We start from the raw sequence: 25,538 nt of genomic DNA on the forward strand, positions 1-25,538 counted from the left end.
GAAACAAGGCTGCATAGTCAACAGCAGTTTGTATAACCCAACGGTGGGCGTTGATGCTGACGCCTACAATTGCAAAATTCAACATAAACCAGGATGTCTAAACCAGGGTGTCGGAGCGAAACGAAAACCAGAACCGAAAACCGAAAAAAAAAAACGCTATTTTGGTGCTAACTGGAACGGAATCGGAACGATATACGTTTTTTTTTTTTTTTTCGCTCAGGAGGCAAACCGAAAAAAATTATTTAACGGTTTTCGGTCCAAGCAAAAGCTTCGCCGGTTTGGATTACGAATGAGCGAATGAAACTGACGTCGTGTGTTCTGAAGTCATGTCACGGATACTTTACGAGGGTTACGGTTACGGTAGAATGTATGTCGGTATACTATGACCCCTTTGTAATGTTTTATCGTTCGCGCACATAGACTTAGAGGTACATGTGACCAGTTGTGACTCTCTACCAATGCGCCGTAGTGTTCGCTTTAATTTCATCCGCCCAAACCCTCCTCAACTAAACAAGACAAGAAGGGGGCTGCGTAACGGCTTCTCTATCGGTAATGTCGCGCAACGCGTGCCTTGTTTGAGATCAGTGAAGTTGAATACATTTACGTATCTGCGAGGGCAAGCGCGTACGAAGTGGCGCTTCTTTTGTGGACAGGACACGAAGGAAAGAAAACGCAGCCGTCGGGCGCGTTTGTGAGTGAAGGTGTTCCTCGATTTGCGTCGTACTCATGCGGTTGTGCTTGCTGGCTAGGAAGCAGAAACAGGCATTCGGATGGGACACGATCGCACCAATCCAGCAAGAAAGTACTTTAGGTATGACATCACGACAAACAAGTCCTTCTGTATCATGGCCTTCAAGAAAGGGGAAAGCCTATTTGAACAGACAGTCACCTACAGGAACCAGCTAGGAGCTACCAATTTCACAGCTGCCTGTTAATATTATATACCATGTATGTGGAATAAACGGGTTTACATTTTGCAACATTGATTTTTTTTTTTTTTTGGGGAATGAATATGCCCACCAGAAGCGGAACCGGTTCAAAACCGGTATGAACCGTTATTTTTTTGCTCCGGAGCAGAACCGGTACCGGACCGTTTATGATTGAACTGGAACGAAAAACGATTCGGTTCGACACCTGGTCTAAACGGCAATGCGGAAGCCGCCTTCTCATAAAAGGAGCTCTGCAACTGACGAAGAACGCGCAAACTCAGAACTAGTATGTTCTATCCAAAACCTAGAGGAAGGGCCAAGGTAGGAAAAGCAGATAGCCGACTTGACAAACCAGGATCCCACGTGCCAGCACTCAGGGATGGCATACAACGGGAATTAATTGCTACATATGCTAGAAGGCAAATTATTGCAACCATATTGGTTTTGAAGATATGGGCTCTTAACGAACCAAGGACTCATCCTGCGGGGGAGGAGGATAATCATTCCAGAAAAAGCACGCCATGCAATGCTACTGCAACTCCACTCTACAGGCTGCTGAATGGCAACAATGAAAGCGGTAGCAAGATCATTATTCTGGTGGCGAAATAGACGGAGACATCGAAAACACAGCGCTGCTTTGAATGTTAACAGACGCAACCAATGCCACTAGCAAAAGAACCTCTTGGCGCCGCATGACGACCAACTGCGCCGCCGGTGTCAGGTATCGCCAACAGAAACGATACATTGATGACCAGTATGGAAGTCCACAACCAGAGTCACCTAACTCCGGTTCCACCACCTATAGAAGGTGACGACGATGCCGGAGGTCACCAGTATGCTGCGGGCAACCGGTGACATAGTAAGGGGGGGGGGGGGAGTGCTGTATGCCAAATATGCGGCTTCTAAGAGGGTAGTATCGGTATCCGAGCCAGCGGTGCATTCTCCACGGAGTGGTGCCCATAACAAAGAGTCATAGTACACGTCCGCGGTCGAGGATGGACTCTCACCTTCCACTGTCAGTCAGTCAGTCAGTCAGTCCGGTCTGAGCATGTAAGCATCTGTCATGTCTGAACAACTCGCACGTACTCGCCATGTGTTCGTTCATACCCGTAATAAACTTCTTACGTTGATGTAACTCACTCGGACACACTTCAGCGTGCTACCTTTTCTTTCTTTTTCTTTTTTTGTATGTGCTAGCGCCCGCTTCGAGTGATTGAAATCCTACGAAATTCACGAACGGTATATGGGGCCACGTCTTTTTCGCGTTGAAGCTTTCTAGGCGAATTGAGACCTGCGCCGTTGGCGATGTTTTGCGGAAGACGTGGACAAACAACGCGTATATGTCGAGCTGTTTATTACGGTATGAAGAACGTCACGGCGTGGTACCTACTGAACAATTCACACAGCCCAATATAACCCATTTCCGCATATACACAGCAGATAGTGCGCAGATGCTAACGTGCGCGTCCGAAAACTGATATCTATAATTCATATGGAAATGAGGAACTGACATACTCTATGACTTCTTAACTACTGACGGTAGGAGCTCGCGGCGCGCACATGACTCACCCAAGATATTTTGTGCTAGAGAAGCTTCCCCCGTCTCACTTCCTTATGCAGAATGTATTGCAGTAGCGTAGCGTAGAGCGGGGAAATCCGGAACGCGCTTGTTTTAAACTGAACTTCTTTCGCGCGCTGTCGCTTGGTGTGAAGCATGTCTTATGTATAAACAGGTGGCCGTGGCATATGCGGCCCGCATTACTGAAGCGAAGAATGGAGTGCACACACCGTTTCTTCAAGACGCTCTTTGCATGCATTTGCCAGTTTACTGTGATACGCTCGCCTCACGCCCACTGGATGACACGCTTTTTCATGTTCCATGAACAAAGGAATCAGCAGTTTTTCGAAGTGTTCTCTTTGGAGTTCTGAGCTTTGTTGCATTTAGGCGAAATACTGAAAATATGCATGTGTGTACGCCATGAGGGCATGCGTAAGATAACTGTGGATTAGTTAAATGACTAGTGAAAATAAAAATGAATTGCATTAGTACCTTGTTCCGTTGCGTCGTCGAAGGAAACCGCAATTTACGCTTTTGCTCTTCACTCCTTATCAAGAGCCATGGACGCTTGATATTGGTCTATGTAAACGATATGCCCAATCAACGCGCGAGATCGTTTGCAGAAACCAATGGGAGGCACCCGCGCCTCTTGCGAAAGGGAGTAGAGGGAAAGCGTAAATCGCGGTTTCGTTCGCGTTTACTCGCGAACGATGCAACGGATTAATCCTGTTACTCTTTATATTGCTCTCAATATAATGGCATCTTCCGCGAGAGGAAATTTTTGCACTTTAGTGCCCACTTAATGGGAATGAAAACCGCGAGCAGAGAAACGCACAGGGACGACACAGAATATGCTGCGCCGTACCGGTGTCCCCCCCCCCCCCCCCATCTGTACCTGGGTTTTCGTACGTATCATGGTTCACCAGCTAGCCTGCATGCTGTATACGTATATATGTAATCTATGTAAATCACCATTTTTTTTCTTTCTTTCAATCAATCAATCACGGAGCTTCTGCGGAGAATGCGATAGAGAAGGCTTGTCATCTTTCGTACCGCATACGGGACTTGCTCAAACCATGGCGAATTCGGCTGGTAGTTGTACTGCAGAAGAAGTTGCACTGGCTCGAGCGTGCATGTCACACGGCCTCCTCAATCCAACGTGCGTCGCGCTTCATTGGTCCTTCTGTTCGCACTTCGTTTCTTTTGTCGGCTGAACCCACACTGATACACTACACTGTGCTGCACGAAAACGACTAGCTGAATTCGCTATTAGATGCGCCAACCTGCCCGCCAACCTGCCCAACAACCTGTGCCGTGTAGCCAGGGGACGATAACAGCTAGTTTTAGGAGAACGTAGAAGTTACACGATAACAGAGAGTTTTAGTACATCGTACGCTATCACCTTTGCGTACGTAAGGGATAGCGTTGGTGATTCTGCGCACTGCGCGAAGCTCGCTTTCTGTTATGGGCGTGCGCAGAACCATGAATGGTATCCCTTAAGTACGCAAAGGCGATTGTTTCCGAAAACATGATAAGCCAATCGCATGATTCCTTTGGAAAGGCTGACGTCACGTTGCTGATATCATTGACTGACAACCAAACGGAGTCGGAATCGGGCAAAGCTTGCGGTTATCTAAGATCAGCTTCCATGGACTGCACCGGTGAGCACTGGTGCGGCACCGGACGTCCTCGATGAACGAGGTGCACCCTCTCGGTGGGGCCCCGAGTTGTCCCGACGCGCAGCGAGAAAATCGGCCGGGTGCAATCCCAAGAAGCATTGTGACGAGCGACAAGCAGCAAACGGCGTCGCACAAGTTCGTTATGCAACTGTACGTAATTCCGTGCTCCTTGGGGCTCTTGAAGAATTTCTTTCCAGTCACAGAACACTTTCCCGTCTTTTAACTCATGCTTTCCTATTATGAACCTATTCTTTTCTCAAACGTTTTATCTTACAAGTATGAGTGAAATCACTTTGTATTGGCTGGTTGGACTACACTGTGCGAAGATCACGTGACGCGCATCTCCAGCTGATGATTTGACGCACTGCAGCGAGAAGACAAGGAGGAATGTTAGAATGAAGCGAACAGGTCTACAGCAGGTTCAGTTCCTTGTAACATTCGTCCTTGTCTTCTTGCTGCACTGCGTCAAATCATGAGCCAGCGGTGCATTCTCCACGGAGTGGTACCCATAACAAAGAGTCATAGTACACGTCCGCGGTCGAGGATGGACTCTCACCTTCCACTGTCAGTCAGTCCGGTCTGAGCATGTATCGTTGTCATGTCTGAGCAACTCGCACGTACTCGCCATGTGTTCGTTCACACCCGTAATAAACTTCTTACGTTGATGTAACTCACTCGGACACACTTCAGCGTGCTACCTTTCCTTTCTTTTTCTTTTTTTCTTTCTTTTTTTTTTTTTTGTATGTGCTAGCGCCCGCTTCGAGTGATTGAAATCCTACGAAATTCACGAACGGCATATGGGGTCACGTCTTTTTCGCGTTGAAGCTTTCTAGGCGAATTGAGACCTGCGCCGTTGGCGATGTTTCGCGGAAGACGTGGACAAACAACGCGTATATGTCGAGCTGTTTATTACGGTGTGAAGAACGTCACGGCGTGGTACCTACTGAACAACCTGGTACAACGTGGTACCTACCAACCACCCCGGTTTGTTCATATTGCTTCTAGCTGACGCTGTAAAATGTCACCCGCGTCCAGGCTTTCAATGATAGCTCCCGTGCAAATTCAGATAAGCGCGCGAAATTGTAGTACATGATAGTTGAATACATTTTCTATCGTTCGACATCAAGATTGCGTTTGTGGACCGCTTGACGGCCAATATATTGTGGACGTTACATAAAACGGCGTGCATTTCATAATAAGCGGAGCGCGTCAATGGCGGTCGACGAGGCCAGAGCCAGGGGCATTTCCAATCTGCGTACCAAGTTTCATCTACCTACAGCAAGATGCGAACGTGAAATGGCAGTTCAGCATATTGGGAACTTCCGTCAGACGATGCGCCTCGAATGCTTCGATTATGCTCTGCGGTGGTCACGTGACGCGCGTTTTCGGCGGACGCCGACCGCCGACCACGCGATCTCGGGTGGGTTTGCCCTAAGCAGTAGCATAGGAAGGCGTTACAGTTCAGTCGATGGTAATCACCAGTGGAAAGCACTTCCCGAGTGACCGCGTGAGCGTAGTATGTGAATGTCACAAATGGCAAATTGCACTTGCCGTTGTTGCCGTTGCAGTGCAGGAAAGTTTACACTGGCCTGGCTTGAGTGAGCATGTTGCACTGATCGCTTCAATGAAACTTGCGTCGCGTTTCATCGGTCGCTCCATTCGCTCTTCGTTCGTTTCTCCTTTGGAACTACACCGGCGCACTTAAGCTGGATTCACACATGCGTTTTTTGAACGCGCTTCGGTGCCGCGGCGCGTTTCCAGCCGCTTTTCGAGATCCACTCCGTGCTGCAGCTTCGTAGGGCAGAAACGCGAACGCTATTCATCCGGCCAATCAGAGCGCTTGCAGAGGGGCGGAAGTGGCTTCGTTTGACGACGGCGGGCCTCCGAGCACAACACCTAATACCGCGCAGGGATCTTTTGCCCTTTTGTGTGTATATTTCATGTGACCGTGTAAGTGAACACATTTTCATTGTAACAAGTCGTTTGTTGTCTAAGCTGTCAACGCCGAGCTGCAATTTACGCGAACCACAGAATAAACGAAAATAAATGTGATATTGAGTGTGACCGTGTGTGTTGGTCGCCGACAGGTAAACATGTGTCTCGCTTATTCTGCAGCTCCTTTTCTACAACTGCATTATACTGTGTCACGTCCATCGTTCCGACAATTGATGTTGGAAGCAGCATTGATTCACAATGTAAATTTGGACGGAGAGCGCCAGAAGTGCCGGTACGATCTTGACGAAGCCACGACAACGAAACGCGTTTGCATGCTTGCGGCTCGGCTATGTGTGACCGGCTCGTCTCTGCTTGTTTCGGCATCTGTTTGGCACAAACGTTTTAAAATGCCGAAAGTATCAGAATTTGGCAAAATGTATAAATGCCGAAGAACACCCGCCAAATCTTCCCAGGAATAAATGTCCAAAAATCGGAACCGTACTCATAACCATACAACACAGCTGTTCGAATTCCCCGCGAAACACAAGGTACCGCTCGCTACCATCTCGCTACCAGCACCGCCGTGGTGCAGTTTATCGTTTGTCGGCGATATTGCCATTGCTCTGTGGGCTACCGGTGTGCAGCATTGCGCACCCTGCTGGTTCCGGGGCAACCCCGGTGCAGGTTTATCAAAGATGTTATAAAACTCCCTAATGTTCGCATGAATCGTTGGTCCTACTGATAACGTATTGTGGAATACCGATACTCGTACTAGAACGTAACAGGAGGGACACTTCCCAGGTACGCGGGGTTCGCTGATAGGCCTAGCTTTTTTTTTTTTTTTTTCATGTGTTATGTAAAAAGGTCTTTCTCTAGGTGGATAAAGGCACGATGAATTATTCTGATTCGTCTGTCCAGTGTGTGCCGGACGCAACTTTAGGTGTACAAGTTGTCCTTACGTGTTTTCTGTATGTTCCTAACAGACGTTCCGAGGCTGACGCTGTCCTTGGGCGCGAACATGAAACACAAGGCGATCCGCGAAGGCTCGGACGTGTACTTTGAGTGCAACATTCAAGCTAACCCGATGGTGAGTGAAGTGGGCTGGAAGTTTGAAGGCCGTCCCCTGTACAGCAACATCAAGCAGGGCGTCATCGTCAGCAACCAGTCACTGGTTCTGCAAAAGGTGCGCAAGGAGAGCCGCGGCCACTACCAATGCGTCGCCGCAAACGTCGAGGGAGAAGGCGAGAGCGACCGCGTCCCACTGCGCGTCCACTGTAAGTCGATTTTACATTCATTTGCCACCGTGAAGGTCTGCATTTTCCGTTTTGCCTACTATGGTTCGCGAGCGCTCCCTGTGGGCAAAGTAACGCTCCGAGTATCATTGGCGGATGATCAGTCACAAGCTAGAACACGTGATGTCACGTCGAGACTGGGAGGTACCCGGGTTCGAATCCCGGTGCCGGCTGTACTGTCTGGGGTTTTTCCTGGGTTTTCCTCAGACGCTTTCAGACATATGTCAGCAGTTCCCTTAGAGGTCAGCCCAGGACGCACATTCCCCAGGGGCGTCAGTCGTGACGTTGCCCACTTCTGTGAGGCCGACAACGGCGAGCCCTTTCACATCCACCGTCACCACCACCACGACATGATACGAATGAGGATCGTGCAGATGACGTCACGCGCAGCCTTTGAGTGCTTTTGAGCCACGTGACATTGGAAAACATGGCGCTGCGTCACCTGCACCACAGGCGTCATACTGCGGGCCGAATGAGGCAGCAGCGTGTATTTTTACAATGTCCTCTCGTAATTGCACGCATACCGCAACAACTCTCGACATGCCTTCTACTGTGACTCCGGTTGTGTAATATGTTTCCCGAGTCACGTGACCAAACGTGACGTCACTGCACAAGCCTCATTGTCCGCCTGAACGTGGCCGACTTTCAGCGAAGCAGTTCCATCGCTACCACCACATGATACGACAACGACGTGACGACTGAAAGATTAAAGCTCCATCCTTTCTTTTTGGGTAAGTCGGGAGTCCATTTAATGACCGTGTCTAAACACAGAATAGAAAGAAAAGGACGCTTAGAGCGTGTCACGATATCGCATGAGGCACTTCGTGCGCGGCGCATGCCACACCAGCGCAACGTGACTGCATAAAGCCGGGTTTATCCTCGCCACTCTGAAAGGCTTCTCATACCTTTCCTCGCAATTTGTACCAAGCAAGCTGTTCACGTCATTACCACCACGGCAACCACCACCACCACCACTTACCCTGCAATTCGTAGCACATAATTGTGTACAGCGTTTTACGTCAGTGTTTCGTGCATGACGAAGCATTATATTCCTTTACGTCTTTTCGTTTAGAAACCCCGCAAGTCGCACGAATTACTCAGTTGCATGCGAATGAGAATTAAATTATCCGCACTCTCTGGCTTTCATTCTCCTTTACTTTAAACGCGAAAACTCCTCTGCCGAATGCAAACGCCAACGTTGACGGCATAATTTGCTTTCCATTCTACAAAAGTCAGCGTGCTTGCATTTTGCAACGATTCACGCTATACGCAGTAACGAGAGAAAAAAAACTTCTATAGTGAGTCTAGGCACGATTGTATTAATATGAGTGTATAAGCCCTTCAATTCAGGTTGAGATTAAGTCTCTGGAAGAAAGGACGAACCAACGAGCATTCTCACTCAAACCAAAACCTAACTGTCTTCAATCTCAAACCACAGTAGCCGCTAATACCTACAGTGCGGAGTTTGCGCTCCATTCAGATACGTAATGCTACTATGATCCCTCCCATTGCTCAGATAAGATAACGGGGAAGCATCTCAAGACTGACAATAGGATCTCGGCGAGCTGTTTCGAATGGTCCAGCCGTTGTCAATGGGACACGGCGCCTAATCCAGGATCCACTTCTTCCCGCGTTGTTTTCAGGCAGGTTGGGCGTTAATCTTCCAATTTAAGATCGGCGCCGCATTGAGTTCCCGTACGGGGGAGTTTCGATAAGAGACTTCATCCCTGAGGTCATTTCGAATCATCTGGAGCAGCCGAGGAAGTCTAGGAAGAAGACGATTTGCTGCTGCACCATTTTCTGATATTTGTGGATGGGATAAGTGCTGCTCATGTTATCCTGCTGAAAAGAGGTGTAGCTACTCTCGACCCGGTGCACATTTATTAGCGGCGGAAGCTTGCCTGGATACTCCCGCGAGGAGGATAAGAGCGGGAAAATGTTTTGTTCGCGCGATCAGGAGATGTGTTGGAGTGTTTCCTCCGTTTCGTAAGAAACGAAGAATCTTCGCCATCTCGTCATGGTGAGACTGCGGCAGGAAATGGTGGAGAACGTGCGAACTAGCATGCTGTACTAGCTGTAGGTTTTCGTTCTTGTCTTACCTGCGCATTTCCCACGTCGTTTCTTTATAAGAAAATAATGTGACAGTAATTGCTATGTGCCTGTTCTATCCTAGCAATAATCATGAGGAACGTGTCCCGCCGCTGTGTAGCTTTCTCAACGATTTGCGCTGTGTCGAATTTTTATTGTTCTGTTTCTAAATGTGTGTGTGGTAGACTCGACTAGGTTTATTTCAGCTTTGCTCGCGTGGAGAATGTGATGCATGGTTCTGTGTTTTCTTGTGGTTATGTTACACGCGAGAAAATAGCAGTAACGACACAGTGTTGTCACGTTTCGTAGCTGCTAAAGGTCCAGCTTCCGTAATATCTAGCTCTGACCAAATGAGTTGACTGCGCTGTTCTTTCACTTGTCGTGGAAAAGCATAGTTAGATTACAACAGAACAATACTAAACAAATAAAGTTTAGAAAGGAATCGGAAAGCTTGAATGAATAAAGACTAAAACTAAAGAATAATGAGAAGTAATGACTAGCATGCACCCTGCAGAGGCTACTCTGTCACATTGAGATGCGTAATGAGGAGGAGTTCTCTGTACAGGGAGCAATCAGAATACACACTAATACAGAATAGCTATTTACATACATAGAATAAAAAAAGAAGCCGGGACTTTTCGTGTGCATGTAATGCATGAGTTCATAACTCAAACGTCGCCATACGATGCTTGACTTATAAACTTACAACAACACCTAGGTTTCTCCCTTAATGGGAAACTTCCAAGCCTCGCAGAATCGATGTTCAATAGCATAATGTACCTGCAGCGTTATGTGCAATCAGTATGTTGTGCATACCTAAAACGTACGTTGTGATAAAGAAGACGGGTTTCACACGCAGTAACAGAGAAGGATGAACATTAATGGCTTTCAGTGAATGCTAATAATCCGTCTTCTGCTATAGTATATTGATTTTTAGTGTTATTCTCTAGAGCACTGTTTGCTTATTTTATGTGTCAGCCACTGTTTCTATTGAAGAGCAAAGGAACTAAAACAATTTCATCTATTAAAACAGGTAAATGGGGCTCGTTGATATCAATACATAATAACAGTGAACAGTAGAAGCGACAAGAACATAGACTGTACATAATTGGAGCTGGTGTGTGTGCTAGTTTTGTGCCGTTTGTGTATGTTCCAGGGACTCCTATAATTATATGAATTTCATCTACAACACAATTTGCTCTTTAATTAACTAGACCACAACCCAAATGCAACACACAAGGATGTTTTTTTTTTCTTCTGGAGAAGCAAGGACGGGGAAGTGGGACAGGCTCTCGTAGAAGCAGGTATTTACTACAGGTCTCAACAGTTTTTTAGTTATTTATTGCATTTACAACAGTTCTACTCTTTAGATCAATAGGTGTACAAAAACTTGTCGGCGGCGGCACCATTGCCATTTGGCAACTATGAGCTATGGCAATGCGGTCACCCGCTTGCTTCATCTGTGCGAGTAAACGCTGTACTCCAAAGAACGACGAAACAAAAGAAAAGCGTTAGTCTCCATCATTTCTGCAGTCCGAGCGAAGCTTAAATTACTGCTCCCTTCGTAAAGCCCACTTTCTTTCCTTCTTCTACATCCTGCTCTATCTAAAGCCGTGACATGTTAAGCGGTACAAGAAAGCCACTTCTGGTCCTGACACTATGAAGGAACGTTTCAGCCACACGCCCGAGCCACTGAGGAGAAGCTAAAGCGACATATTTCATTCTGTGCGTTATCTCTGCAAAAACGTCGGTGTTCTAACTACGTGCGAATTATTATTATCGTTCAGTCGGCAAAAATATCACTCATGATGCCGCACTTCCTCCTTCTCCTCTTAGGCTCGGGGTGCTACCCGGCCATTTTTCCTTTCCTCTAAAGATGAGGTCTGCGCAGTATTTTCGGGAAGGCATCACTGCTTGTAAGAGCTTCACCCAATCCTTTACTCTCGTGCCGCTTTATGTTTGTGGAGTTACGTGTATTTTCTCCTATCTTGCGAAACAGTCTTTGCTCTTTTTGTGTGTGTGTGCGTCTTTTGGATGTGCAGCTGTTGAGAAAAAGGATGAAGGATAGACAGATTCTTGTGTGGCACTCTAATGGCGCCATCTTCCGGTCAATGTTGGTCTTTTGTGTAGTTGCTTCGTGTGGGATATGGACAAACGATAGAACGCCGCCTTTGGGGTATATTCCTTTATTAAGTGCAAGATCAGCGATGTCGATTATTTACATGGGGCTTGGTGGTGGTATCTACCGGTTTCACCCAGCTCTGTGACTTCCTAATTCTTATTGTGCACTTCTGCGCTTCAATGTCTTTTACTATCCATCGATTACACACATGGGAACCTTTCACAGGGGACTCAGGGGACAGTTACCTCTAGTGGACTTGCCGGCTGAGCTGAACTGTAGTTGGCAGCAATCATCTTTTTTTTCCTCCTTCTTCTTCTTTTTGTTCCGTGCCAGCGCCGCCAAGCAACTGTGTCTATGAGCGGCGTACAGGACTAGCGGCTATGAGGACAGCAGAAACAAGTGGGGGACAGGGGGGCATTAGTATGCGTCCTGGGCCGACTTCAGGGGAACTGTGTCGACATTCGTCTGGAAAGTCTCCGAAAAACCCAAGGTAAACCTCAGACAGCAGAGCTGGTGATGGCATTCGAACCCATCACCTCCCAGTCTTCAGCTCGACCTTGACTACCACCAACGAGTGGGATGCAGCAGTCATCATGAGTGGGGGGTAGATTTGTATGTAAAGTGAGTCCGTCTGTATTGCACTCGATATCTGCATTCGACGGAGAGTAGGAATGCGGATTATTTGGACCACCCAATTCTCCAACCCACTGTGCTCGAAGACTGCTAGAGGGGGCGACGCTTGCTAGTTGATAACTTTTTGGGCAGCAGTTGCGCCTTATGTATTTATGGTAGTGTGTATATAAACTTCCGTATTCACTCGGTGGCGTATGCTTGCAGTCCACGCCTCACCTGTATCTGTGCGTCTGTGTGTGCGCGCGCGGGCGCGCGCGTGTGTGTGAGGGAGAGAGAGAGAGATTCACCCACGTGATTCACATTTCACTCATGCAATAACCCACATGTAATGCGTTAGGATACCCCAACTCCTGCGGTGAACCACCTCACGTCATCATCATCATTATCCTGTATCTGCTGTAATTTTTTAAAGTGCATACATAACAGGCACGCAGGTTCATGCAGTATACAGTAGAACGTCAGTTTGCCACGGGTAATTCTTGACAACAGTACGTTTCTGCGTTGTGTCGTCAAAAATGTTTTCATGAAATTCTGACTGAATGCTTAATAAATATTAGTAAATATCACATAAACATAAAAATATAAAAATAATAATCAATGAAAATAACGTTAAATTTATTTATATGTACATATATAAGTACGAAACGCTCTATGATGACGTTCCTGGAAAGATTGATTGCCGAATGACCTCGATTAAAGTCAGTAAAGTAAAACCCGGACGTTGGGCTTCTTTCAAATTAGTAGTTTCCTCTTTGTAATTTGCTGCTCACTGCTGGGTGCGCGAGAAAGTTGTTCTTATCGTCTGGGACAGGATAAGTCAGGGATTTAGTAACGAGCAAAAGATTAGTGACCTTGAATGTCCTCCGCACGTTCATGTACTTGTTTCTATTGCCGTGATTGCTCACACCAGCTACCAGCGGCAAGTCACTTTTGAGTTAGCGCTGCGAAGAACGTGTACATACATATGTAACGCGTGTATTTTGTGTTAAAACCATTTCGTGTCTTCTTTCATCTCATTCGTCAGTGCCACCCCCACATTACTCCCATCTGCTGCTTTTGTCTCTCTCATTCTTTTAATAATTTATGTTGTTTAATTTACTTGTAGAATAGCAAGCCGACACTCTGCTTTGCTGATCTTTCATTTTCTCTCTCTCTCTTTTTCTTTTGTCTTCTAACAAATATATGCCTCCTATTTCGTGCATTGTACATACATAATCAACATAACATGGACGAGGCATGGACACGAGGGAGCTTAATCTTTGAGAGAAATAGGAAGATACCGCACGCGGGGTTCTCATTGAGCACAATGAAGTAAAGGCAAGCCGTGTACGCTAATGCATACATTATAGTAGTGCACACGTTTTCACTTTAAGAAGTAAACATTATCTACTTATCACCCCGACTGGGAATATCTTCCCTCCTTTCCACTTTTCACGTAACTACAAATTATACTTTCCATGACACTGTTTCTGTAATTATGTTTATTGCGTCGCATACAATCAGCGTAACGGGACACTTACATTGTGTGCTTCAGGGCACGATTATAGGGGTGCATAACACTTTCATACACGTATTCCTTATATAACGTTCAACGTAATTCAAGGTAACGAATCATTGCATTGCGTGCTCTAGAGAGTAACATTAAAAATCAATATGCTATAGCAGAAGACGGTTTATTAGCATTCACTGAAAGCCACTAATGTTCATCCTTCTCCGTTATTATGTGTAAAACCCGTCTTCTACATCACAACGTACGTTTTAGGTATGCACAACATACTGATTGCACATAACGCTTCAGGTACATTATGTTATTGAATGTCGTGTAGTATACGGCTTTCTCAAAGACTCTTCGAAAGAAACAAGAACCAGCGGAACCCTGTAACTGGATATTGTAAGGCTTCGTGTGATCTATGTGGAACCGAAGAAGACTCTTTAGAAAAAAAAGTTTGGGCACTCCGCAAAGAAAGCGTCACCCTAACAACGCGTGGGTATCCAGTTGCTCTCCAGCATCTTGATGCGAACGACACTGCATTATTTCCAGGCCATACTTCTTCCCTCCCCTGTGTTCCCATTTTCAATAAGTAGCTGGCGTCTTTGTCGCTTTTTTTCTTCTCGTCTTCAGGTTTTTCTTCTTCCTTCTTTAGTCGCTCCCTACTGGCATTGAGCCAGTGCCCTCGGAGGCATGGCGTTGTTTTAGCTGTGGGGGGGTTTGAATACTTTATCGTGATGGAAATTTCTTTAAAAAGTATGCGCAGTATATCTATTGTTTAGAGTATACTTAGTGAGAATGAGATTGACCTGAATTTGTGCGCGGTTCAATGTGGCGCTCGAGGAAATTCACAAAAATGAAGCGAGCTGCAAATGGTCCTCACGAAGAAGACGATCAGACGAATGAGTGAATGGGATCGCCTACATCTCATCTAGCAGAGCCTGGGTGTGCGGTTTTGTCCATCGGTGCCTACAGTACAATTCAATTCATGTTTATTTTAAATTCCAACCACTAGTGCAAGCAGTACAAGAGACATAGCCAGATGTGCAGTCCCAAACCCACTAATCTCGAAAATGCAGGGGGGGGGAAGCAAAAAACGCCCCTTATTATAACAATATAGAAGTAGACAGAATAAAATTTAAAAAAACAACAACATAGAAACATATGCGAGGTTCTTTCGTGAATAAACAAATGAACGGACAAAGAAGAAAATGAGAAAAAAGAAGAACAAAGAATGAACGGCAAGATAAGGACAAATCCTCAAGATTCTTCCTTCTAAAAAATCCTGAGACACGCACGTGCGTGAAGATATCAAACCCCCAATTACGATATGCAAATGAGCCGAAACCGAAACCGCGGCGACCTGGAACGCAGGGGGTACAGCATCCATTTCACGTCAGAGGGTCATGTGATTTGGAGCGATGGAGATGATTGGAGTAAGTGCCGACCTGCGGGCCAGATTAACCGTTTTCCCGCCCAGACTCCGTCGGCGAAGGTGATGCTTTCTCAGGCGCACTTTTTCAGTTTCGGCTCATTTGCATATCAAAATTCGGGGGCGGTTACCTTCACGTGCGCGTTTCATGATTCGTCAAACGTGGAATGGCTTTCAACTAGGATGATCTCTGATTCTGATCTCCAGCTTTTGCCCGAAATATCCTAATTAACGAGTTCATTAAAGAATGTTAGGTAATTAGTCATCTTGTAGTTGCATACTTTCTTCGAGAGGATGTAAGCCGGGCCGTAGAACTCCACTGCAAAACAGGTAGTAAACAGGTAGGTAGTAAAAGGTAGCAAAATAGGTAGTAAACAAGGAGCAAACGTGGTCTTCAGCACGCAAAACACACTTAGGACCCTGATAGGCATGGTTAACGAATCATCCAAAAGAAAGGAATGTCCCATTCAACATGTAGATGGAGAAGTGCAGTGGGAGTAATGTACAGGATTCCGCTATCCCGTGGACGAGCTTATATCGGCCAAGCAGGCCGATGTTTAAACATCAGACTAAGAGAGCACAGAAGATCCTTGCAGGGAAGCGTTCCCGTCACTTTGAGGGATCACACATCGACGTGCAGATGTGAGCCTGCCCTTGAAGAAGCGGAGGTTTTATATAAGACAAGAAACGCGATAAAAAAAAAAGGTAATGGAGGCCGCACACATTAGAAGTGAACTGGGGTGAATCTAAATGCTTCACTACAGAGGTAATCTCACATGGATAGACTCTCCCTGATGAACTCATACTCCCGGAAAAAGCGTAAATATACGTAGTTTTTCGTATAGTCAAACGCTTTGTAAGATAAGTGTCGTATGCATGCAAGAAGGGAAAAAGGGGGTTGTCAACAACAGTAAATCCTATTTCCTTTGAGACCTAGTCTTTGTTGCAGTATGCAAACGGCATGGTGTTGGCACTGGCTAGAGAAAACATTATGCCATTCATTTTATGAATTCACCCCCTGGTCGCCACTTATTGATGACTCGATGTGCGGTTGCTTATGCTGGTAGTTGCGCCACTTGGTCACAGGGAAAACTGATTAATCCGTCGACAGGAAGCAGACGGCAGAGTTTTGAGGTTGGAATATCTCGGACAAAATGCTGTAACTGCTAAAAATCGTCTTGTGTATGAAACATTCCGACGGGAAAGTAAGTAAATTCACATATGTGTTACGTGCATTAAATTACATCTTAAATGCGTAACATCTCAAGGTCAAGATCAATGTGAATAACAACAACAACTTCATTTGATGATGGTGATGATGATGATACCCTACCCCATTGCTGGTGCTGGTGTGAGATCAACGTGAAATAATATACAGGGTGTCTTTTCTTAGGCGATACAGATTTTTCATTAAAGGGCCATAGACATGCTGTTTTCATTTCGATCATCTCTGGGCCGGCGGACGTTCTTGGTCATATGTTGCTCAACCGTCAAATGACTAATTACCTAAAACATTTTAATTAACTTTTTAATTATAAAAGCTACGAAGTTGTCCCAATGAGAACATCTATTCCTTTCGGTGACCTGATATCGTAGCCGTTTTCAGAACAAAAATCCGTTTAGTAGATCGTCCGCAAAAAATTCGCGAAGGAACACAATTTTTTTCTTTATTTTGTTCATTGCGCATCTTCGGAGACGCATCTTTCCTTCATCACCCTGAATGTGAGATGGTGACGGAGCCTCATGCGTCGAAGATGCCGTCACAGTGCCGCCTCATGCGTCGAAGATGTGGAAATAAAACAAAAACACATGTATTGGGTGACGCTATCGGAACTGCTCTTATCTTGGGTTGCATTTTCTGTGTTCTTTTAATCGTTTTCCAGGACGCAAGAGGCGACAGTGTGATCTTTCACCCTCTCCATATTGGGGGTGAAGGAAAGACGGGTCTCCGATGGTGCGCAATAAACAAAATAAAGATATAAATGGTGTTCTTCATGATTTTTTTGCGGACAATCTACCGAACGGATTTTTGTTCTGAAAACGGCTAGGATATCAGGTCACCGAAAGGTATAGATGTTCTCATTGGGACAACTTCGTAGCTTTTATAATGAAAAAGTTATTAACGATTTTTAGGTAATTAGTCATTTGATGGTTGAGCAACATATGGCAAAGAATGTCCGCCGGCCCAGAGATGATAGAAGTGAAAACAGCATGTCTATAGCCCGTATAGTTTTTAATGAAAAATCTGTATCGCCTAAAAGAGACACCCTGTATATTGGCTGTAAGCAGTGGTACACTTTATACTGTGCGCTAGCTATATGTGAGGGAACTTAAATATTGGACCGTTGCTAGACACATTCGACAACGAGATGTCTATACGGTAAGGTATTGCATAGAGAAGGGTACGGCAGCGGATAAGTAGCGGCACAGTATTTACATCACTTTTATTCGGTAGCGGTATCGCGTTACATTTTCAAATTCGGAGGCAGTATGGCGCTACTTTTCTGTGGAGTATCTGGTAGCAACACTGGACAACAACCATAGATAGCCACAGACCATGGCAGAACATATCCTATAGAGCTCATGCGACAGCAGAAAACACGTGTTCCCGCCGAGCTCTGCTTCATTATAGAGAGGCATGTACCCTCTATGAGGTGCATACAGCTCTCTAAAGACTTTCTGTCACGCTACGGGTAACATAACGTAAAGTTTCTAAGTCACGTGTGTTCAAGGTCACAAGTGTTGTCAAGGTCACAACTTACCAATAACAGGTCTCCCCAATGGTCCCCTCTTCTGTCGTCCCCATAGTGCGCCATCTACTGAAGACGGAGATAATCCTCACCGGCGCCTCAAGGTCATACGCATGCGCAAAGGCCATTGTTAAAAAAGTCCATTGACAGTGCGTTTCTGTGCCTTCTGCACTGAGCATTCCTCTTCCCTGTCGCTTTCCTTTGCGCATGGTCTAGAACTTGCACGTTGCTTTCAGATGCGCCAGTGTGCAAAAAGCGCCAGAACATCGTGTACGGCGTGGCTCGTGATGAAGAGGCTGAGATCTCGTGCGAAGTAGAGGCGGATCCGGCCGAGCTGAGTTTCAAGTGGGCACTTAACAACTCCGTAGAGACATTCGACGTCAAGACATTCTCTCAAAACGGGACTATGAGCGTCGCCACCTACAAACCCCGCTGGAAGCACAGCTACGGCGTGCTCCTCTGCTGGGCCGCCAACAACATCGGAACGCAAAGGGAGCCCTGCGCCTTCCATATCATCCCTGCAGGTAAGCAGTATTCAATCTTAGAAGCGCAATAATGGCCTTATACGTGTAGAAACAGCAGCACAAGTTCGGGAGCAGAGTTACAAAGGCCACATGGCCGTTGATGAGGCATGTCAAGTACGAGCTGTGAGTAATGTCCACAATGCGTCATTGAATGCATAACAGGAAAGCAAGGTATAAGCAGCAGTTTTTTCCGAGCCAGACTGTCCTCTATACGCCACCGTCGCCCTGTATATTAACGAGATAGCAAAACCGCTGCGCAAATCACACAGGCGTCACCAGTCGTACCCTATTTTGTAGCAAGCATGTTCCCGACTAATAATAATAATTGAGAGTATAGATGTACACGCTCCCAACTAGTTGATTATCGTGCGCTGCTCTGCATGCGATTACCGCTGCGCAGGTGCATTATCTCCTGTATGAGATTAACCTATCCGTGCGTGTAGAAACCTAGGATCTGCGCACCAGCTCTACGCTGAGCCCCGCGCAAATTATTGAGGATTCTTTAGGTATGCTGGAGCAACCCACCCGTGCACTCAGAGGGTATTTTTGTACCCTCGGTGAACTTTATTAGACGCACGCATCTCCGGTGTTCACGTTCAACTGCACAAATATGATTTGCAAAGCAAAAGCAAAATGTCGTACGTGAATACTAGTAACGTTACTTTAAAGCTATATTGGCGGGTACGGAAACAGTAACGCGTACGCGCGCGTACGACAGAACAAAACGTGATCCTCCTAGAAGGCTTAGAATGGCCCTAAGAAGGATATAGGCGTTTCTTCACACCTGTTGTCTTACCCAATAACTCGCAGCAGGATAGAGCGAGTCAAACCAGAAATCGAACACTGTATCTATCGGGAGCGACCATTACAACTTTCCATGGACCAACGGACACTTCTACCTCGCTCGTAAGAGCAAATTGAATTTTATTTTCTCGTTCCGACGCTTTGTCCTCTTTGTCGTTCGTGTTTGTATTCGGAATTTTTGTAAAGTCGATACAGGGCCCCTTCTCGAGCCATCTTCCAAATTGCCGTAATCTTCCTGCCTTGTTCCATGGCGTCACTTCTTTTTGCCAGTCGAACATTACGGCTTCCAGAGTATTTTGCGGGCAAGCCTCTCCTCCTCCTGCTCCCTTCCTCCCCCCCCCTCACACACACACAAAAGAAAAGCAAGAAAAGGACGAAGAAAACGGAGTCAGCCCAGATTGCAGCCGGAGTGGATTGGTGCAATGTTATCAGAAAGGGAGAAACAGCTTCATTGCTGCCCGCCGGGTTAGGGAGGAAGGAAGGTATGTTGGATACTGCACCGCCGCAGTCGTTGCTGCTAGTGGTTCCGAATGGCATTTTGCGGAGGGGAATATCGCATGTAGAGATTACCTGCTCGGATCCTTGGGTTCTTCTCGTTGCTTCATTTCCAGAAAGCACGCTTAAATTAGTAATGCCTGCGTGTGAGCGTGCAGGTGGAGAGTCTTAAGAGTTTTAACACGCGGCCTCGTTCCTGTTGGAAGCTGCATTTAGGGAGATAGTAACTACGAATGAAGAGGGATGAATGTATTAGTCGTGGGAATTTCTTGGCCTCCGGGCATATATTGGGCTTTTTTCCCAATTAGGCCTAGAGAGGAAATGTTTGTACAGGTTATATTGGGTACTGGTTGTACAGGACTAAGTTTCTATTAGATATGAAACAGAGAAATATGGAGACGTGTGCTTTCCCAAATAGGTAAGAGCATATTTTTTCCTGAAAGCGCCGTCGTGGGTACCGTACCGCAGGAACTACCGGTTCATAACTATACCCGTTGGATGAAACTATATAGCCAGTAAGTGTAATCTCCATATGTTAAGGTGCAGCACGGTAATGCCCCTGTCACGCGAGGAAACTGGATGTCATTCCCAACGTACGACATTCGTATGAATGCCATTCGCAAAGGCTAAGCGTAGCTACACGGCAAAGATAAATGTCATTCCGTGCTGATGATAATGGCGATTCGTGAAATAGTTTGACAGCTTCATACGACTGTGCATGCACTCAGTCTTTATATACTTTTGCGTGCTTCTGAAAACTGTGTTCAACATCGCGCCTTCGAACCTGCGCTTTGCTTTGAGTCCGTGCTTTGCATGTCGTACAAGACCGAAGCTAAGTTGAGTACGCATCTGGACGGAGGAGGGGAGGAGGTCACCAATCAAGATCTCTGATCGCGCCGAGAACGATTTTGAGGCTGGCGGCGATGAACAATGCCACTCGCAACAGCTGATCTGTCTCGTGATCTGTCCACTGGGTCCCTTTTCTTTTTTTTTCTCTCCCACGCGCAACAGCTGAAACGGTTGGAACTACAGTGGCTGTAGGCGAAACTCCTGCCATGATGTCCGCCATAGCGCTGACCATGGCATCCGTGTTGACAGCGGACGAGAGTACATAGTTGGCTAGTATCGTGTCAACATTACTTTACATCTGCTTTCCTCATCTCAGATGTCGCCATTTAAAAAAAAAAAAATGACTGTAAATTCTTCGGTCGCATTTCTGTCGTTCTCAATCCTTGACGTTGTTGTTTCTCACTGCCTCTCTGCCGTCCAGGGTATGCAGTTCGTGCAAGGGGGAAGAGCGAATGTCAGTCGCGTGTAATGTCATTCTGCGTACCCGTGCAGCACTGAACAAATGACATTCTTACGAATGCCGTTCGTCGGGAATGACATTCAGTTTCCCCGTGTGACAGGGGTATAATGCTTTATTTGTTCTGGGATTGATAAAATTATTTCAGAATTAGCAAGGGTGCCACACAGGAACCCATCCGCTGCATGGCCAGGGACATTACGGCACCTATTTAAGTCGGTTGCGACATTTTGTCCTCCTTCGTGACAAAGACGCCCGTCATATTTCAAATCGTCATTTTGAGGAACCATTTTGATTACAGGCAAAGTGACTTGTATGGCGTTTTCCGGCACTTTTGTTTCCTTAAGTGGTAACATCCCGCAATGTGGGACGCAGTGGCACTCGCCTTAATGAAGTACCATAAATATCATAGCGCACCGCTTGGTGGGAACGCAACGTGAGCGCCTAACCCAAGTGAAAACGTCACTCCAACCCCTCCTTACAGCCCCTCCTACTACAGCCATCCTTTAGCAGTATTTGACCGTGCTCTTTATCTTTCTTTCTTGTTTAACCTAGGTATGAGCCGCGAACACGCCTAGAAAACAAGATACACACTGAATCATATTCGTTCAGTATCAATACAGAAGAGTAATCAGTTATCAGAAGAGTTGCCTCAACAGGCTTTTTGGGGAAGTGTGATGATATCTACACCCTGTGTTTGTCCCTGATCGTATTTAAACTATTTCCGTCGTTTCTCATACGTAGACTGCATTTAGGCACAGTCCTGTAGATCTACATGTAGCAGATAGAGTTGTCAAGGTATTTGTAATGATATGCAAAGAAAAAAAGATAATTGATTGTTGAAGCCGTGCCATGGACAGGGCCTCCAGAACCGGTGAAGAACTGCCAGGTGAGCAACCAGTCGGTGACAGCGCTGACAGTGGAATGCGAGCCCGGAGACCACGGAGGCCTTAAACAAACCTTCCACTTGGAAGTCTACAACTCCGTGCTGGAGCTGCTCCAGAAGAACACCAGTTCCACAGAGGGCGCTGCCTTCACCGTCCGGGACCTCTCGCCCGGCACTGCCTTCATCCTGGTGCTCTATGCTTCCAATTCCAAAGGACGGAGCAACAGCGTAGCAATACCCACCAACACGCTGCCCTCGCCCGAGCGGAGGACAGGTCAGTGCTGTAGCTTTATCGCGACATGTCACTCAGCCCTGCTAGCCCATACCAGTATTTTTGGGAGTTCGAGGTGAGCGCGGATAAGAGTGACAATTTCCGCAATCGTAATAGTTGAAACAGGCGTATCTGCGCCGACATTGAATACATCCGCACAACCGCGGTCATTGCGCTTACAGATCTACATCAAGAAAAGTTTTTACTGTTTAGCATATAAACTTTCTCAATAACGGTATGTCACTCAGCAGTTGTCCAATGACAGCAGGTAAAGCCACAGCGATACAAGGGACGGTAGACTTAGCTATAGCCGTACACGCACACGCCTGTAGTAACCGTGATGTATGTTACCGGTGAACATACAATATAGCCGCTGCACACATAGCCGCCAGATAAACAGAGACAACTACGTCCAGCACAACAGCGAACTCACCTAACAGTTTAACTCGCAGCACAAAAAGCTTAAGTACACCTACACGAGCAAATTCAAACAGAAACCTGTATGAATCCCAGATGCCAGATTCCAGGATATTCGCCTTGCAGGTTTTCGTGGCTATTGTTTTGTATAACGTGTGCATTGCATGTGCAGTTGCCGGCCCACATTTTTTAGACACTTCTGTTGAAGCTTATTTCGAGGAACAAACTGTCTAGGAGAATTTGCCAGGACTTGCTCGTCCAAAAGCACGGCGCCATCGATGAGATTGCTACTTGCTGAAATTGAATATCTAGGGTGACTCTGGAAAGAAAGAAAAATGCGGTTTTCGTGGAATGTGGCATGCGGGATCCTTACAGGTTTCTGTTTTGCATTTGCTCTTGTTGCGAGTTAGCAGTTATACTGCCTCGCTGTCTACCGATGTCTGTATTCATCTCGCTGCTTCGTTCATCGTGGATCGTTCCCAGCTACCCCGTCCCTCAACCCTAGTTCGTGAAACATGACATTATCATTGGAACACCAAAGCTTACCGGGTTATTTCTAGTTTACTACAATGCGATTGTTTTTGTGCATTACATTTTTTAGTTAATACTGCTGAACACCTTTTGGCAGTCCTGTGCAGAAATGAGGGAGGTTGCACATATAAGCATACGAGACACGAACAGACACACATAAATACGCAACAAATATCGTATGCACTAGACAAAACATCACTAAAAACAATTTCATGGTAATCACATAGCATGTAAACAATACGAACTGTAGGCCTAAGACAGCCTTTAGCCCTGCGTTTGAAGAACGGTCAGCGAAGAAGTCAATGATGTGATGTGATGTGATATTTACCTCTATGAAGTGGGGTAGGGTCCTGTGGCTACCACGGGGAAACGTCCCATGTCATCATCACTTCTCCTGCATTTATTGTTGTTGGTGGTGTGATAGAGGAAGCAGGAAGGTTACGACTCGTGTAACGCGAAATTCAGCGTCAGCTGTGCGTGTGAAGAAATGAGTGTGTAAACAAATTTATTTAAGCCTGATGAGTATTGATTTGTGGTCGCTGAAATGGTTGGCCAGGTGAGTGGTGCCCTGAACGAGGGGACCGTTCTGGAACACACAAGTCTATGCATCAGCCATGTCTAGTGGTGGGTTGGCGGATGTTGTTGCACAGCGTAAGGTCTGGGTGTTCGGACATATCACTTCGGAAAGTCGTGTTCTTGGCCAGTGAAATGTTCACGTTGAAGTCTCCGACGACGAGAAGCTTGTGCGTGCAGTAAGGCGCAAGTACATACACGATAAAGCGCCGCGCAACATTTCCAACGCCATCTGCAAACTTTGCTGACGTACTTTGGTTTTTATCTCACTTTCGATCGATAGCGGTTGTAAACTGGCGGGGATTCTCCTCCTTACTCCCAGCGCTGGGCGCACATGTGACAAGAGTTTTGCGCGAACATGCGAATGCCGACGACGGCGACGTGATCTCGGGAAACCAGCTCCGGTGGCGCAGCGGTAACGCGTGCGCTTGGAGACTGGGAGGTCCACGGTTCGAATCCGTGGGCCGGCTGTGCCGTCTGGGGTTTTTCCTGGGTTTCCCTCAGATGTGTAATAGGCGTATGCCGGCACAGTTCCCCTGAAGTCGGCCCATGGACGCAGCTATCCTCCCCCTGAGCGGATTCCGCTCGGTCTTCCACTTCACCCTTTCCTCTCCTCCTCTCCACCACCTTTCCCTTCCCGAGAAACATGCCGCCTAATCAGGCAGGCAGACCTCTCGGGTTCCTCCCAACGACACTCCTCCTCCTCCTCCTCCATCTCGGGAAAGTCTCCACTATACAGCTGACGCTGTCACGCGACGCTACGTCACACCCGACTCGCAGGTTACTCGAGTTCAATAAAAATACACGCTTCTGTTAAAAATCTGTATAGTTCGGGGTGAAATCAGGTGCTACTGGTGCAATTAGTTGTTATCGTTTGCCCTCTTTTTTTTTCCTGTTTTCTTTGTCGTTTCTTTATCACTTGCTGTGCGGCAAGCAGTCCGCAGTAACACACACACACATAAATGGGATGATGATTTGGTGGGTCTTTCACCGCCGTTATGGCGGTACACTGCCCCATTGCGCTTGTGGAAGGGATGAGAAAGTGATGATGATGGAAAGATGTCCTTTTAGAGTCCGCAGTAAAAGATGCATACAAGTGGGGAAACATGCATTCCTCCGGAATTGTACTCAGAGGCACAATATATTGCAACATCAAACGTGCCCGACAGAATTTATTGCTGCACTCGAATATTTACGTCAGACACGCGTACAGATTGGTAGTAAATAATGTATATCTAGTCCAGCTGACGACTGGTGGAATTCGAGCACCAATGTGACTTAGCCCGAAAAAGTCAGGCCCTATAAATGAGAACCACGTGCTGTGGAGCACCACTACTGGAAAATACTATTTTATGCAGACGCGGGCACGTTTTCGAAATGCTCCGCAGTTTTGATCCGATCTTCAATAAAGGTAGTAATATTCTAGTAGATCATATGGGGAACACTGGAACATGTCCCTAAACCAACGCAAAACATAAAGCTTTCAAAATTCGGTCAAGTCAGCTGTCGCGTTTTGCAGACGCGCGTGTGTGTGACGACATAACCCCAGCTTACCATATTTTGAAGCAGGGTGGAGAAGAGTTGGGGGTTATCCTGGACGGGGGGGTTACTGTGGCATATTTTTCTCCGGACGCTTATGACGTCATTTCCCAACATCTACAGGGGCACAGAGCGAATAAGATAGAGTCTAAATCTGTTAGACCCTGAGACAGAAACAGAGACTACTGACTCATTACGTGAGTTGTCGTTATCAGTTCATTTAACACATGTTTGCGTAAATAGGCAGTAAAACTAAAAACCTATTTAATTCGTCTTGTCTCTTCT

General features: G+C 46.5%; 1 protein-coding gene across 9 annotated transcripts in view; it reads left to right on the forward strand.

Annotated features, from left to right (window-relative positions):
- LOC135385943 (hemicentin-2-like) overlaps positions 1–25,538 on the forward strand; it is a 1,123,122-nt gene that overhangs the window by 1,067,206 nt on the left and 30,378 nt on the right. For 7 of the 9 annotated variants that reach the window (XM_064615587.1, XM_064615589.1, XM_064615588.1 and 4 more), the window contains 3 exons: positions 7,085–7,375; positions 18,144–18,431; positions 21,882–22,196. In XM_064615587.1, the coding sequence (XP_064471657.1) occupies positions 7,085–7,375; positions 18,144–18,431; positions 21,882–22,196 (894 nt within the window). The remainder of the gene's footprint in view (positions 1–7,084; positions 7,376–18,143; positions 18,432–21,881; positions 22,197–25,538) is intronic. The other 2 variants (XM_064615583.1, XM_064615585.1) reach the window with 1 other exon arrangement.

This window comes from Ornithodoros turicata, chromosome 2 (genome assembly GCF_037126465.1).
Source record: "Ornithodoros turicata isolate Travis chromosome 2, ASM3712646v1, whole genome shotgun sequence".
Lineage (NCBI taxonomy): Eukaryota > Metazoa > Arthropoda > Arachnida > Ixodida > Argasidae > Ornithodoros > Ornithodoros turicata.